Raw genomic sequence first — 18,116 nt, forward strand, 5'->3', positions numbered from 1 at the left:
TGTTCATTCTGGAAAATGAAGAAAAGCATAAATAGGAAGAGGGCTCACCTGTATCCCACCATCCAGTGGTAACCACCACGAAAATAGGAGAGCATTTCCTTCTTCTTCCCTTTCTACATGTGTATGCTTTTCTCCAATAAACTGGGATTATATACCAAAAAGAAGGAAGGAAGGAAGGAAGGAAGGAAGGAAGGAAGGAAGGAAGGAAGGAAGGAAGGAAGGAAGGAAAGGAAAGAGGGAAGGAAGGAAAGGAAAGGAAAGGAAAGGAAAGGAAAGGAAAGGAAAGGAAAGGAAAGGAAAGGAAGAACTGTTGTTTTTAGCATCTATGTTTGTGGTAATTTGTTATAGCTGCCCTAGGAAACCAACAGAGTATCTCAGCTGGGGGTGGTACAAGTGACACGAAGAGGCAGAGCTGTACAGGTACATGTCCCTCTGACCACAAAACTGACACATGTTATGGCCAGATCCACCCCCATACCATGTGGCTGGTCTGAGTGGGGTAAAGTGCAACCCCCAAGGTTGGCTGGGGAACAAGAACAGGCTTCTCCAGAGAACAAGACACTTCAGAGAAAGGACAGCACAGAAGTCCAAGATATCCTGCTGGAGTGATCCTGTAAATGCCTCTTCTTGGTAAAGGATGAGGTACAAACCCTCAAGGGTTTCCAAAACCAGGCATTCCATCAACCCACAGGAGCTCAGATCCTCAGGCATTAGCAAAAGTTCCAAATTTCACTCACTAGTGGAGGGTGGGCTTCTAGTACCTCACCAAGATGAAGCTCACCGCCTTGAGTCTGGGTGGGCACACTGCAGGATGGCCAATCAGGCCAGGCCTGTGCCCAGAGGGTTTGGCACATGTACGATCCAACTCTTGCCCTACACAACTCCATAGATCATTTGGGGCTTTGATAATTAACATAGTCCCCCCCAAATATTTTCATGTTCCCTTATTCTCAGGTTCTATAAAAGTCATATAAACTTAGCAAAATGCATTACGGCTGCTCTTCTTGTCCACTATTCATTAAGTGTTATGTACCAGCCCCACTTAATAACTGGTTCTTCAGACACACTAGTTGACTGAATCAGCACCAAGGCCAGCAACTATCGAGGGAAGTCAGTGTTACTGCTCCCATTTTACAGCTGAGAAAACTGAGTAAACTAAAGAATTAGTCAAGTTCATGCAATGTTGCATACTGGCCCTCCAGGAAGCACATTCTGAGACAGAGTTCAGTGTTTACTAGGAAATGCCCTTCAGGTCAATGCCTGCGGGGAGGGAAGGACGCTAGACTAAGCAGAGACAGAAATTGAGCTGTGATACAGATCTGACAACTTTAGGAAAAAACCCACAGAAACTCCAGGGTTGATATGGGCCATCGGAGTTGCCCTGCAGGGGTCCAGATTGAATACAATCTACACACCCACCTCTATCAGTCATGGGTGTAGGCCACCCTTGAAAAGACATAACCTTGAGCTGGCTGCTCTATGCAGCAGAAACAGCTTTAAAGAGTCTAAGGGCTGAAAGTCAGCTGCCAACAACACTCCCAAAAGCTGGACTATAAGTCTTCCCTTGAGGGTTATCTGGTTGGTCCACCTCCATGTCCACCGCACACAGCTATAAAGTGGGAGTAAGAGATCCTAACTCAGAGTCCATCTGAGGCCAAAGTGCTAGCTCTGTCCAGCATCCCACACTCTCTGCCACGTCAAGACACTCTGGAGCTGCTTGAGAAGGATTCCAAAAATGATAAACCCAGCATCTGGTGAGCAAGATCTCACACCTCCTAGGCAAGGCAAAAAATGATGCCCATTATTCTCACAGAAGGCATGCTGTGATTATTGTTGTAAAAACAGACAGAAAGTATGTCTCCTCCCTCTGCTCCCAGCCTGACCAGTCTGGTGCTCTCCACAAACATCATGAAAGTATTGTAGGTACATTACCATGCCATCATTATTACTACTACCTAATGTTTCTAAGTACTAACCACGCACCTGGGCCAGGTAAGTCCTTTTCATTTGTTATCTCATTTAATCACATCTGCTGCCCTAGTAGGAAGCTATTATCACTGTTCCTGCACTACAGATAACTAGGAACATCTCTAGGCCTAGCTCTCCTTGCAGCATCTCTCAGTGACCATGCATACATCCACTCTATGCTACACCAAATCATTGGGTTTCTCCCTACTCTTCAAAGAGATCTCTTAGAATCATGGAGAAATTCTTGCTCAAGCCAAGCTGTCGATATATTTTTCTTTCAAGTTTGTACAACTCAGCAGATTTATCATTCGTCTTGCAAGTACAAGGAAGGAGTCCTGTGTGACTCACCATAGGGGTGCTGATTTTCTTATTGTCTTCTGAGGGTTTTAAAGAGCAATTAACAGATGGATACATAAGGGATTAAAATCAGTGTCTTTCACAAATTATCCTCTACAGTAAACACTTGGAATGGACAGAGCCTTGGATCTTGGCATAAAATGGAACATGGGTACCTGGGTGTTGGTGAACATGTGAGGAAAATCACCCGTCAAGATATCAGTCAGCGAGTTCACTACTCAGCCAACCTGCAATCAATCTGTAATGTATTGCATTTGATATGAATCCAGTGCTTTGAATGAACAGAGTGCACAAAGCTCTGACTATAGAATCCAGAAGAGGATAGAGGCCACTGAAGGGTGACCAACTAGCATTGTTCATTTTTCAATAAATCCTTTTTTCATGCTCCTTTGATCAAATCTCCAACTCATGGTCTAATAGGGCTTCCCTTTAGCTCTGTTCCTTCCACCCCTCCACAAAACAGCCTCACAAATGTTGAAAAGTAAACCTAGGTCTGAGTCCGTCATCATGGTAAAATGATTATCAACGGGAAAGTTCTCTGTCACGCATTCTTGCAGTTTCATTCTAGAAAGTGCCAGAGCATTTTTAAAGTGATGGGATGTCCTGAAGGAAAGCATGAATTGTGCTGTTGTTGTTCACTCACTCCACCAAACTCTCTCTGGTGAGATGATGGTGCAAAGCTCCTGCCATTTAAAGGAGAGGCAGAGACTTCTGTGGGGCTGGGGGAAGGACAAGGAAGGAAGGGAGTGCCTTCTGCAGGAATGTGGAGTGCCTTGAGATCTGCTTCAGAATTTAGTCACATCAGACACCTCCCTATTGTTACCTCTCTTCCATGCTTACCCTGACTCCTTCCAAATTATAATGTTAAACCTGTAAGTGATAGCTTGCTAAAATAAAATATGGATCATACTCGATTGATAGCTAGATGTTACATGAAATGAACAGTAGTACAGTCCCCTTTCTTCCCTTTTGTGGAAAATATCAACATCCTGCACTTCTCCAAAGACAACACAGTAGCAAGAGAGATTCAAATTCCCAACAATTAGTCTCTTCCAGAGCCAGAGACCAGGCAGCTGGTAACCTGCTGTTTTCCTTTTAAGCTTCTCAGATTAGATCCTAAATGCAACTTAATTCCAGACTCCAATATACAGTTCCTGAATTATGCTGAAGAGGAACTGGTTATATAACAAAGCTGCATTACTACTGGTTATACTCTTGCCATAGATGAGAGATTATGTTTTCTATTTTAGGTCCAAACTAAGGTTTTTTTCAAGTTGTATCATAAATATACCCAAGTATCCACTGCATATAAGAATCCTATAACATTTATCAGAAGTATGAGTAATCCTGTTAGAAAATCAATAAGTACTCCTTATCTCTTTTAATAAATATGGATTCCTATATAACTGGCTTGTGTAAGTAAATCTATATTAAAATTCTTCCTTGTCTCATGGGAAAATAAAAGATACATGAAATGAAAATCCAGAATGTGGTATGAATATGAAGGAAATTAAAATATAAGAAAATTAAGTAAAAAAGAGTAAGAAAGAAAAGGTAATCATGATACCTAAACAGGACTATTCAGTAGTTCCTTGAGGGTGGTTCAGTACCCTGCCTGCAGGGACGGAGACCTGGCAAACACAGAACAGACAACAGGTGCATCTAAGATGTACAGGCTGCAGGCTGGACCATGGCTCCCGAGCAATGGACCTGCTTCCCCATCTGGGAGGCAAGGTTCCTGCCCAGCCTTCCAATCCTAAGGGCTGTGCACCTGCCACCCTTACCCCCGAGTTCAAGTGGGAGGCAGCACCACAGCACGAGTATGGAGGCTTCGGGCGGTCTTCCTAACCTGGGGCTCCCCTTTGCCTGATCCAGCCATAAACAAAAGACTCCCTGCTGCACTTGTGGTCAAAAGTATCCTACTGATACATGGGAACTTATTTTCTAGTTAACCATGAACTGCTAAGGACTTGTGGTGCTCACATGAAATCTATGATAGATAAATAATATACTTCTTGGGACATCTGGATAGCTCAGTTGGTTAAGCACCCGACTCTTGATTTTGGCTCAGGTCATGAGCTCAGGGTCGTGGGATCGAGCTCCGTGTTGGGCTCCACACTCGGTAGGGCATCTGCTTGAGATTCTCTCTCTCTCTCTTCCTCTGCCCTTCCCCCACCTCTCTAAAATATATAAATTAATTTAAAAATAATAATACATTCTTCTTACACAGACCATGTGAAACTTATCTTCTTTATGTTTCCTAATATTTAAGGATCATCCCAGATTCCAGAAACTGTCCTCTGAAACCCAGTTAGGAAAATAAAGATGAAGGACTTGCAAGAAAAGTTGAGAGGCTAGGACAAACGGGGATCACAGAGAGCATTGGAAAGAATCTCCTCCTCTTCCACAAGGAAACTGTTCAAAACGTGCTCCTTCTCTTCCATTTCCCTACACCATCATCTCCTCCTGCCCTTTTTGTTCTTTTCCTTCTCCCCTGAATGGAACGTTTTAAATTTATTTATTTATTTATTTTTATATTATATTATTTTTTAGAAGGGGAGAGAGAGAGAGAGAGAAGGCTTGTGTGAGTAGCAGAGTGAGAGGGAGAGAGAATCTCTAACAGACTCCCCATTGAGTTTAGAGCCCAATGCAGGGCTCAATCTCATGACCTGGAGATCACCACCTGAGCTGAAATTGAGGGTCAGACACTCAACTGACTGAGTCACCAAGGCACCCCTTCCTTCTCTCCTGAATAACTCGGTCCACAGCCATCAGGCAGAGCAAGGACCATCTGCACCTACAGGGAGCCAGGGAGGCTGGCTTCGCCCACAGTGATACAGCTGGGCTGGGACCCAAGAATGTCTACACAGAGGACAGAGCCCCAGCTGGGGGAGGGGACACCCCCACATGGATGGAGTGTCAGACCCTGGTCCAGGGAAGGAGGGCATGTGTAATGGGAAGGGAATTTGGGCCAAGTGAGAAGGCACCTTTGTGGTGGTAGGGGTGGGAACTGAAATAGGAGACTGGTTATATCCTGGGATGGATCAAGTAAGTAAATACATCAAGGATCATGGGAACTAAACTGTTTTCACTATTGGCCCTGAAGTCAAAATGGAAAGGCAGCGGGGAGGAACTGGCATGGAACCCATGGCGGGTTGGAAATACCAGCGTGAAATCATAAGGATATATAAAAGTAGATGTAGGTGTAGATGTGTGTGCGCCTTGCCTTGGAGTAATGACAACCCAGTGGGAATGAAAAGACCTACAGCCCAGACCCTGTTTCTAAGCGCCATTCTTCACTAAAAAGAACCAGGGCTCCTTAGAGAGATGATGGATTTTAGGGCCAGGGCAGGCAGACATGAAATGAGCCTGGAACATCTTGTTTTGGCAGAGAGCAAGCAAGTTCTCCAAGAGAGAGGGGGACACACCAAAAACGGTGTAGCAGCTAGCTTGAAGGGGTGCTCATTGGCCACATCTGAGCCTGTATTAGGTGTCAAAACAAACAATGATGGTCACAGCTTCTAATCCATTGTACAGAACAGGGAAATGCAAGATGGTGTGGACATCAACAAGGAAATAAAACAGGATATTTGCCTGGTGTCAAAGTACCTCTCCACCAAATGTCTTAATTACAAAGAGTAAATCCAAAGTGCAACAGCCTGGTCGCCCATGCCATCACACTAATGACCAGCATAAATCATGAGACCATGACCAAACGTGATGAGAACATGCCATCACTTCTGTGATGCTGGACAAGGATGCATAACCCCTAGGGGGAAAAAAAAAAAAAAAAGCTCTGTACTAGGTTTGGAAACTTACTGATAGGTCTGTGATTGCTTCCAAATAAAAGTCAAAAAATGGGTTATGGATTATACTTTATGTTTAAATGCATTAAAAATTATCATTCATGATTTTCAGTTATTAACTAAATTTCCTCAGCTAGGTGATATAGCATACCTGAGACTGAACTCTACTTCGAGTTAAATGCTGGGAAAATAAATTTCCTGAGAACAATGAACTCTGTTAATCAACAGAGAAGGGAATAGGGTTTTCTATGACATCAACACCTTGGTTAATAGAGAAGCGTTATATGCTATCGACAGATTGCCAATGTTCAAAAAATAAAATGAAACAAAAATTCTTAATATGGATCCATGCTAAACAAAAATGTATGACTTGGAAGGCAGGGTGATATTGATCATCACCCACAGGCAACCCTCTTCATATGAAACCGACATCCTTTATTTTAAATAATTTTGCTTTAAACAATTAAACTGCAGGAATATAACCACCCAATCTGTAGCATTCTAATGTATGCACATGGTTCATATTCAGAACTCAATGGGGGTCCTGGATGGCTCAGTCAGTTTGGACTCTTGATTTTGGCTCAGGTCATGATCTCAGGGTTATGAGATTGAGATCAGATAAGATAAGGTAAGATAAGGTAAACAGAACTCAGTGCACATCACATCACAAACCAGAGCTATTTACAGGTTTGATGCCCTATAGCCTACAGTGGTCAAAGGTACCTAGAGCTCTTTTACCTCATTACCCTGACATTTACCAATGGACCTTCCATTTTAAATCTATCAGTATCTCCTGGTTCTTGGAATCATTGTGAACTTACTTCTGAAGAAAGGAAACCTACCATTCTGTGCTTCTGCTCCTTTCAATGTTATTCTCCTATGAAATCATTGGGAAGGAAAAGCTTTTCTTCTTTCTGCTATTACAGAAGTTTCCCATCTCTTGCTGCCCACTGATAAGAATTGTTTTTCTGGGCAGCCCGGGTGGCTCAGTGGTTTAGCGCTGCCTTCAGCCCAGCGCCTGATCCTGGAGACCTGGGATCAAGTACCACATGGTGCTCCTGCATGGAGCCTGCTTCTCCCTTTGCCTGTGTGTCTGCCTCTCTCTCTCTCTCTCTCTCTCTCGCTCGCTCTCACTCTCTCTCTCTCTGTTTCTTATGAATGAGTAGATAAAATCTTAAAAAAAAAAAGAATTGTTTTTCTTTGTGTGTTTTGAAAATTGAGTAATTAAATAAGATTACATTCTTTCCCATTTTTTTTAACTAATGGAAGAAAATAAAAATGCTTCAAAAAAAAAAAAAAGACCAAAATCACTACAGTATGTAATGACCTAGAATACACCAGAGTCTTTACAAAGCACTTATTTTTTCCCCTTTTTCTTTTTTTTTAACCCTATTTAATCCTTACAGGCATGTATCTTAAACCTTATTTCCCAGATAGCTTTTTCTATTACACCTGTCCTGCAGGCACTGTATTCATGAAGGGGCAAAGGTACGACACGTTCAAGGGATGTGCTCTAGGGGAACCTAAAACCATGGTGTTGGGAGTCCTGAAAATGTGCTCAAGCGCCCTGATGCCTGGGTGATAAGGACTTTCCTGCAGTGATTTTCACACTGTCAGCTGGGGGGAGCAGATTATACATACTCCTTCCTCCTGCAAAAACACACGCACCACCCAGGCCCCATTATGGTAAGAGTGGAAAAGTGAATTTACGGGAGAAAGGAGAAATGTCCCATAAATATCTTCAAGGGAAGCTCTGCAATGCAGCAGAGGGAAGCCAAGCTGGGGCAGAGCTCCTATAAAAAGGAACATGTTCCCCACCTCTTCCCAGGCACAGCTGGATTGTTTCTTCTTTTCAGAAAACACCACCTTCCTGCTTTCGTTTGATTAGTTACTGACTGGTCTCCACCTGCGTCTTGGGGGCTGCAGGCTCCTGGGCTCAGCCACAAGGACTCACTTTCCTCCACATCGGAGCCAGCCCGTGTGACCCTGCAGCCCACTGTGCAGAATCGGGGCCAGTGCTCTTATGCTTGCTCGGTGCCAACAAAGGATGTCTCAGAAATGCAGGTCTTTCGGGCCACTCTGAGCGCTCCTCTGTTATGAGCTCTAGAAGAGGAGTCTTGAGAAAAGGGATCCACAGAAAGCTTTCCAATTCAGAGGGATTACTAGACACCCAAGGATAAGCCTCCAGTTCCCTTTCAAGTTCCCAAATAAAACATTCCATCAACTGAATGACAAACCACTTTCTCCGACCTCACAGGGCTCATGTGACCCACATCTAAAATCCCCTTTTCAATGGCAGTGTTGTTCCTAATCAATTCCGTCAGTGCCCCCTGCATTTTACACCATGGCTGCATTTCTTACATCTAATTCTAACAGAGCGAAATCAAACATACCTGTTCCAGGTAATAAAAAGAAACTTAGGAGTAACTCCAAGTCACTGACCCTCATGTTTATGGATGTACGTAGCAGGATATCAAATCACTTTTTAAATGCTTTTAGCTAATTAAGTACAATGGCTTCTTTGAAATGTCATTTATTAGTAAAGCTAAATTTTCTGTCGAAGCATTTCAGAAGACCTTTTTAATGCCATGGACCTGACAGGAGATTAAGAAATGGAGAAATCTTTTCTGCTCCATAAAGAAGGGGTTTTGGATATCAAGGTGGAGAGAGGCGGAGGAGAATTAGGAGTTTAATTGTGCAAGCTATTTTCACTCTAAAAATAAGAGTGCTAAATTCTAATGCACAGTAAGAACAGCTTGTAGGCCTCACAATCATACTACCATTCAGCAATCAGCAAAATGGAACCACCGTTTCTAATTTCTCCCAACGCTGATTGCTAAGCGTTGATTCCACGGATGGAGGCGGGCTGTGGCTGGCCACCCAGCAGAAACGCTCCAGTCCACACGGGCGAGCAGAACTCCGGCACCCGCCAGGTACCGACAGTCACGCCCTGAGCCAGCACACGGCACCTCCAGCAGCCCGGGCGGGAGGCGAGGTGCACCCACCTGCCAGACCAGGTGCTCCTTGGCCCCCGGCGTCGCGGACAGGCAGACGCTCAGCACGATGGTGTGGGAGGCGGAGGTGAGCACGCTGGCGATGATGGCATCTCGCATGTTGAAGGGCAGCATGGTGTACACCACGAAGATGATGAAGAGGAAGAACGACACCTATGGGAGAAGAACACGGAGAGTCACAGAGAGTCCCCATTCCCCAGGGCATCCCCTCTCCTTCCCAGGAAACGCTGCACAAAACACCTAAATGGCACCCACTTACTGGACTATGATAAAACAGGACGGCACGTTCAAACAAACCCAGTGGATTACAAGGAAGGACTAACTATTGGGAGGGAGAAAAACTGTCCTTGTTCAAAATTTGGGGATGGCCAGTTTTGATACCCAGACCATTGCAGACATTAGCGCTTTCTGGATCTGGAGGCAGAGCTGGTTCTAAACTCCCCGGGTTCAATGTCCGTGCTTTAGCACGCATGGATTCCTGAGTGACGTCTCACACTGTTTCCAGAGACTCGGAGACTTGTGGAGGATGGACAGGTGTTGCCGGAGGGTGTGGGGGGTGGGGTTGGGGGGGGTACAGCTGGGCAAAGTAGAAATAGTGTGGCCATGTAACGAACAAAAATCAAACAGCTTAGCTGATGGTTTGGCTGTTACAAAATTATATAGTTTGCCAGTTTCTCAAAAAGTGAAACTCACAACTACCATATGACCCAGCCGTATGGGTCAAAATATGTCCTCACATAGTGAAAACAGGTAACTTCAATACATGCATACACATGCTCCTAATAGCACTACTCTCCATTGGCAAAAGGTGGAAACTACACGAATGTCCGCCAGTGGAGGAATGGATAGACAGCCTGTGGCCACCCCGCTAGTGCACTATTGGCCAGCCAGAATAATGAAGTACTGATGCCTGCTTTAACACAGAGGAACCTCTAAAACATTATGCCAAGTGAATGCAGCTAGAGCAAAAGACCCCATATCATAGGGTGCCATCTCTGTGAGCTATCTAGAATAAGTAAATCTACAGAGAGAGAAAGCAAATTAGAGGTTGGCAGGGGCTGTATGGGGAAGTGGGAAGTAACTACTCAGTAGGGGCAGCGTTCTCCTTCAGGTGATGACAAACATTCTGGAACCGGATGCAGGTGTTCGTTGCACAACACTGCAAATGTACTAAATGACACCCAATTCTTCCTTCTAAAATGGCTAATGTATGTTATGTGAATGTCACCTCAATAAAAAAAAAACATGAAAGCTCAGAGAAAGATTTGGAATGGAATGGAAAGTGGTTTAGTAGGTAATAAAACAGACCGTTTTCATTACAAAAGAAGTAGAGACAGAAGAACATGAAGCAGGAAGATAGAGTGAGAAATCAAGTGGGAAAAAGAGCCGAGGTCAGGGAAACAGAAGAGCGGCATCTGGTGTACCCTGCCTCACAGCTCTTCACCCAAGAACAGAAGTGAAGCTAAGGGGAGAAGAGCTTGTCCCAAATTCAGAGTGATCTGTGCTATGAAAAGAACCCCAAATCCCAGCACGGCTGGAAGGATGTGGAGACACTGAGCCAGTTCTTCTGCAGTGAGTTGGGATATATGTTCATGAGGACATGGGCAAAAGGCTCTGCTCCCAGAAGATCTGAAGAGAACGAGGCCCAGGAGGGCACCAGACTCATTCTGGTTCCCCCACCTGTACAGACACGGAGGTCTGCATGGCATATCACCGATCCAGAGAAATGGGGAACTTGGCCAGTATTTCCCAAGTAGTCACTATCAAAGCCCAAATTAGATCCCACAGGTTTAACTCTTCCATGTGTTCTTGGTAAAGAGTTTGCAGTATTTCTCTCCCTTGACAGAAATTTCATGAAGCTAAGGTCTAACAGAAGACACAAGTGCCCACGAACCACGTCTACAAGTCTGACATGGAAAGACAGCAAGCTCTCTTCCTTCCTGCCAAGACAATCATGGAAAGCACTCAACATCTTGGCTCAGATATTGAGTTCTTTCAGTAGGTAGGACCAAGTTTTAATCATTACAAAATGTAATCATCATTACAAAATTGCTAATGTTTCAAAGATAGGCTCATCTTTCCTTCATTTCTACATATTTCACTTTCAGTTTATATTTATAGCGTGAGTTATGGTAAATAATAACATACAACAATGAATATTTAGCAAAATTATCAGAGAAAAGTTATACTAAATACAGACACACTATGAGCTAAAACAGATATTTCACTGAGAAGCAGGGTTTCTCAACCTCAACACTACTGACATTTGGGGCTAGATACTTCTTTGCGATGGGCACTGTCCTGTGCAGTGGAGGATGTGTAGAAACATTCTTGGCCTTCACCCAGTAGACACCATTGACATTCCCCTTTTCAAAGTTGTGACAACTGCTGAAAATGTCTACCAACTTTGTCAAATATTTCCCAGGGGGTAAGATCACCTTGGCTGGCAGCCACTAAACCAGAGAAAAAGTTTCTTTTAGGAATGTGAATGAGATAAACAATCATTGCACAGTCATGGCTTATTGAGAAAGTTAAATTGACTTTGGAATCTCTAATATCCACCAAATATTTTCAATTAAGACTTTATTTCTATGCACAGCATTAATGCAAAATCCTATATCTGACACGAAGTATTAAACAAATATTTTCAGGTATAAGAACCTACAATTACAAAAAAGAGCCTCTCTCTTACAACTACGTATTTTTCTTCTAATGCAAAAACCTGTAGCAGTTCTTTGAAATTATCATAACTTTTCAACAGCTTAATTTTGGACAGCTTTAAAACTCTCACATTACTTCAATTACTATACACTTCCACGACAATTTGAGCTTTGAAAAGGCAGCACGTGGAAGGCTTATCTGCAGTAACCAAATGGAGAATAGACATTCTGTTTTCCAAATACAGTTACTCCTGCTAAGTGTTCATTTTTAGACAACAAAATGAAATTTTTAAAGGTCAATTAAGCAAGTTGTATTAAATCAAGTTTTGAATTTTAGTGGCAACATTTCAGGAGCTCAGCTCAGGGAGCCTGGGGATCACTCCGCAGGCTGGAAAGGAAAGAAGAAAGTCAAGTGTGGTTTCAAGTCCCACAGGGGGAACAGTCTTTACTTCTTATTATTCCCAGAGGGCTCTCTTTATTTATTTATTTTTTGCCTTCTTTCCAAAGCAATTTCAAATAGGGCCATATGTAAAACCAAAATGGATTTGGCACATTCTAAAGAATGTGTGGGTTAAAATCTCCAAAAAGGCAAATGCAGGCATTTGGGTTTCCATGTTACCATGGGGACATTTCCATGACTGAGACTCCCCTTATATGTATCTCTGTCCAGAGGCTGAAGAAAGAGTAGCCACTGATCTGATGACTGAGACCCTGCCCAGAACCCTGGATTAGTACAATATCTGAAGTGGCACCCATCCCAATAAAACCATTTGAAGTGTTTCTCTGAACTTAGCCTGCCATTTGTCTTTTATAAGACATACACATCATCCCACTGGTCTACTTGAACCTCAAGCTCTATAACTTTTTTTTTTTAAAGATTTTATCTATTTTAGAGTGAGACAGTGAAAGAGAGCCCACGTGAGTGGGGGGTGGGGGGAGGGGTAGGAGGAGCAGACTCCCCGCTGAGTGCACAGCCTGAAGTGGGGCTGTATCTCACAATCCTGGACTCATGACCTGAGCTGAAATAAAGATTTGGACGCCCAACCAACAGAGCCACCCAGGCACATCTGCCCCATAACTTTCAAACAAAGTAAGAGCTTCTTTTTTTATGTTCTTAACCCTACTCTTCCCAGCAGGGTAAGGCAATTCTACCCATGATGTCTTCATCCCCAACAACCCAGGTGCAAACGTTTACACCTCACCTTTGACGATTCTTCACGTCCACACTCAAAAACAATGTCTTCTTACTTTAGGATTCGAGTGAACCGCATCTGTTTGTCTACTCCTCTCCCCTTTTACTTCCACTAGGCTGGCTCATTCCTCTTCCACATGTTAAGAAACATGCTTCCATGCTTTTCTCTCACTCCTTCTTCTCCCCATTCCCCCAATAAGGGGACCTCGTTTTTGCCCATTCCACCCCATTCTCCATGCTTCTGGTAATCACTAGGACTCATTACCAAATATTTCTAACTTTCTTCCTTCTGGGAACATAGTACCAATGCATTGAGTATTTTCTTCTAAGTCAGATGAGGCCATATGACTCACTTTGACAAATGCAGTGTGGGTAGGAGTCACAGGTGTCTTTTGGGTGGAAATTAGTGCACAACTTACCAAGCCCCCTCCCCTCTCTGGCAATCATGGAAACATGACATCTGGGCTTCTTCCAGTCTTGGTCTCAAGTGAGGGGTAGACTCCCTCAGAGGACCCACATGGACCTGTGTTCATTTGAATGAGCCCAAATCCTTTGTAGCGGTAAACCCCTGGGATCCCAAGCACAGCTTAGGTGGTCCTGACTGACACTGAGCTCATACATACACATATATGTACATTCGTGCCTGCATGCACACATGCACACTATAACATGGGTTTTATTGATGGATAAATTAGATGCTTTTATATGCATTACTCTGCAATTTGCTATTTATCACTGAATTACACATCATGGGCATCTTTCCAAGATATATGTGAATATATGATTTACTTTTCACCAATTACAGAATATTCCATAGCAATGGATGCACCAGATTACTCAGCATTTCCTTATACTAATGATCATTCATGGCAAGATAGGAGTACCTTATCCAACTGCTGTCATATTCTCACGGATATCCCTTTCTCCAACATTCTCCTTTCCCTAATCCAGCCAACATACAGCTGCTGGACTCGTTATTCTGAATGCACAGGTTGAATTAGCTGCATTCTTGAATGAACATTTCCTCTGGCCTACCCCTGTGCTCAGAAATCTTCTCTTGAAGGGTCCTCATGATCACAGAGTAAAGTGGAAATCGCACAGCCTGGAGGTCAAGACTCTCCTCAGACAGGCCTCTCCACTCACACCCATACGCTGTTCTGGAAGCACTTCTGCTCCAGCCAGCCCAGGGCATCCCTGTGAGCAGGGGGCGCCCCACCAGGTCTGCCACTGTCTACCCTTAGAATATACTCATTCCTCTTCTTGGCTTCTTGAAATCTCACCTCTTTCCAGACCCACCTCAAATACAAATCCTTATCATCTCTACACCAATGCTCTTCAACTGGCCTCCCAGCTCATTCACAGTACACTCCCAGGTCCTGGCAGTGGCCTACCAGTAGCCTCCTGGGCCACCTCCCCTCCACTCCGCCCACTCGCTTCTTCCCCATGATCTGGCCTTCATGGCCATTTCTGGGGCCTGCCAGGTGGTCTGTCCTGGGTGCTCTGCCCGCAGACTCCTGCCTGGCTTCCCCCTCTGCACTCAGGTCTCTGCTCATTATTACACTTTTAAGCAACTCTGCTCTTCTGGAGGGCACAAATCAAATCACAGTATCAAGATTATGCTACAGGGGCGCCTCAGTGGGTCAGTCAGTTGGGTGTCTGCCTTTGGCTCGGGTCATGGTCTCAAGGTCCTGGAACTGAGACCCATGTCAGACTCCCTGCTTGGTGGGGAGTCTGCTTCTCCCTCTCCCTCTCCCTCTGCCCCTCTCCCCACTCCCCACTTGTGCTCTCTGCTCTTTCTCATGCTCTCTCTCTAAAAAGAATAGTTTTTTTTAAAAAAGATTATGCTGTAGGTCAGAATTTAGATCTCAAGTATTTTCCATCCACTTTACATCTCATGCTCCGTTCCCACCTGAGAGATAAAGAATAAGCGTCCACAACATCAAGCGATTTACAGTTTATGAATCACAAATATTTTATAAAAATCGTTTTTAAACTTTTTTAAACAGAAAATCTCCACAAATGTGGAGAAGAGATGAGGTATCACTCATGCAAGGGTAGGATAGACACAGAAATGGTCCTAACCTGACTCTCTACATAACTGTGGTCTTTCACAGCCCAGGTCTCTGTACAGTCTGTGGACTTTCAGAGTATAATTCACATGTGTTTCAGAGTTCAATGGCAAGCAAAATGTTCCCAGACATGGCAACAGTAGCTGAAAAGATGAAGCCCCTAGTTTTTCCTTCCCAGTGGTACCCCAGCTCTCAAGAAGCTCTGTTGTCTATTCCAATCTCCGGGAGAATGCATAAGCAAGCACAATCAGCAAGATGATCAGGATTACTTATGTAAATCGCCACAATTCTGTTGAGAATACACCATCAGAGAAATATTTTCTATTTTTTATGCTAATAATGTTAAGAGAAATAACATCTCAGTGAAGGTAAGTACTTTATAATCAGAAGCTGAGCTCCTCAAATCATTTTTCTCTCCAACAAATCTCTGAGAAATAAAAAAATAGCACGGCGTTTAAAGTAGTAGTTTAATTTTCAAAGAGAGAGATTTTACTAAAAACCATAGGAATTATACGTTTTTGAAAAAGCATGAATTGTAGTTCTTTGAACATTGCATCTTGTTTTAGAATGTAACTAGAAATGCCAAAGTATAGTAAAAATTGCCAAACGAAAAGAGAGAATTCTTGAATATAGGGATCTAATTGAGCATTCTGAAAGTAAATTCTACATTTGAATAAAAAATTTCTTTTTGAATGTTACTTCCATCTCAAAGGATTGCTGGCTTTGAGAACATCTATACCACTTACTAATTAGAAGCATTTACATTTTCTTCTAGAAACAACTAGAAAGATATTTAGCCAGAAATGTACTTTAACTTTTTTTAAGTTATTATTTAAATTCCAGTATAGTTAATATACAGTGTAATATTAATTTCAGATGTAAAATATACTGATTCAACACTTCCCATACATCAACAGGTGCTTATCACGACAGGTGCACTCCTTCCTTCCCATCACTATTTCCCCCATCCTGTCACCTGCTCCTCTCTGGTAACCAGCAGTGTGTTGTCATTAATTCAGAATCTGTTCCTTGCTTTGTTTCTCTCTCTTTTCCTTTGCTGATTTGTGGATGTGCAAAATGATACTTACCCTTTTATTTAGATTAGCATTTTCTTACCATGTTCGTTGACTGTACTTTCTGTGAGGATTGCTTTGAGTCACTGTTACATTTCCTAGTACAAATTTCACTACTGTATAAACAGTCTCTTCTTTAATTGGGGACCCTCAAAGCACACTGATGTTTAGTGAAGCCATCAGAGCACGTCCAGTTTCTATGGATGTCTATGATTACCCTCTTTCTTAGGTTTATCTTCTTTCCCTTTTCCCTCTTTCTTTCCCAGGTCCCCCCAGTGGGGAGGGGTGTGTACCTGCACATCTGTACCTATATCTATCTATGTGTGTGCATACATACATATAGAGAAACAAACTAGTATACATACACACACATACATGTACGTAACTCCTGTGTGTGTGGTATATATGCATGCATGACTGGACTTTGGTGGATCCATATATGCCATCCCACCAAAATCCCATCACACTTAAGCTCAGGTGTCAGTAAAGAAGCTACATCTCCCCAGCTCAAAACAGGCTTTCCCACAAGAACAAACCAAGCGAAGGACTGCCTGGCTCTGCCCCATAGAAGGGGGTCTAGATCTCAGACTCAGGTATAATTCAGCACAGTTCATGTCATGGATGCTTCCAGATGCTTCTGGAACTTTCTCAGCTTCCATTCGCTTTTTGCTCTGGCTTCTCCAGGCCTCACAAGAGTTGATGTGGGGCTCTAGGCTGAGTCCACTGGCTCAGTTCTAGGATTTAATTCTGAATTTCATGCTTGTGCACCATAGTGGATTATGCAAACATGAGAGCCAAACTGTCATTAGTATTATTTACAGGAATGCATTACAGTGACTCTGGATTATCAAAACAGGCCTCAGGCATGTGGGTGCAATTCTCATCACACATATTTCATCTATTTCCCCAACCTCCAACCCTTGTCCTCATAGTCTTTCCCATCTCATCAAATGAACCTCTGGCCCCATACCCAGGAGCTATTCTTAATAGTTTTCTCTTCCTCATGCTCTTGATCTTTAGAAGACATGCTGAATCTACCTATCCCTTTTCATCTGTGGCTGCAACTCTAGCCCAAGTCACATGATCAATCGATCACCTTTGGATTCCTGTAACATCATCCTGAGTGCCCTCTCTGCTTGCACTACTGTTCCCTAGAATGAATTTTCCACACAGAGGTTAAAGTGATTCTTTTAAAAATTGAGATAAAAAATAAAAATAAAAAAATAAAAAAATAAAAAAATAAAAATTGAGATATAATTCATATATAATGTGTGAGCTTACAGTATACAACATGTTGATGAGATACTTTTACGTATTATAATACGGTTACCACTTCTGGGTATATATATCTCCACAGGAAATGAAAACCAGATACTGAAAACTCCCAAGTTCATTGCAGCACTATCCACAATACCAAGATCCAGAAACAACCTAAGTGTCCATCAATGGATGAATGGATAAAGATAAATGTACATACATACACACACACCTACACAATGGAATATTATTCACACACCATGAGAAAAACATAAATCCTGCCCTTTGCAATTAAGATAGATGGACCTTGAAAGCATTATGCTAAATGAAAGAAGTCTGAAAGAAAAAGACACTGATGATTGACTTATACATGACACCATTTAGAGGCAGAAGCTAAAAATCCCAAACTTGTACAAACAATAGAATAGTGGTTAGGATGGTGGGTACAAACTTGCAGCTGGAAGAAGTTCTGGGGATCAAAAGCACAACAGTGACTGAATAACAATACTGTACTATAGACCTCAAAGTTGCTACAAAATCAGATTTTAAATGTTTTCCCCACAAAACAGGAATGATAATCATGGGACATGATGCAGCTGTTAGCTAACATGTCATGGTAACCAAAGTGATCTTTTAGCACATTAAAAACGCATGTAACCCCCCATCTGTGTATATCCTGCCATTGGCTTTCTGTAACATTGGGCAAGTATGCAAAGTCTC

At 42.9% G+C, this 18,116-nt stretch overlaps 1 protein-coding gene across 1 annotated transcript in view; it reads right to left on the reverse strand.

Moving 5' to 3' along the window:
- Positions 1 to 18,116, reverse strand: part of ADCY2 (adenylate cyclase 2) — a 388,518-nt gene that overhangs the window by 269,315 nt on the left and 101,087 nt on the right. The window contains exon 3 of the mRNA XM_072807368.1: positions 9,137 to 9,298. Coding sequence (XP_072663469.1) covers positions 9,137 to 9,298 — 162 coding nt within the window. The remainder of the gene's footprint in view (positions 1 to 9,136; positions 9,299 to 18,116) is intronic.

This window comes from Canis lupus, chromosome 31, assembly GCF_048164855.1.
Source record: "Canis lupus baileyi chromosome 31, mCanLup2.hap1, whole genome shotgun sequence".
In the NCBI taxonomy this organism is placed as follows: Eukaryota; Metazoa; Chordata; class Mammalia; order Carnivora; family Canidae; genus Canis; species Canis lupus.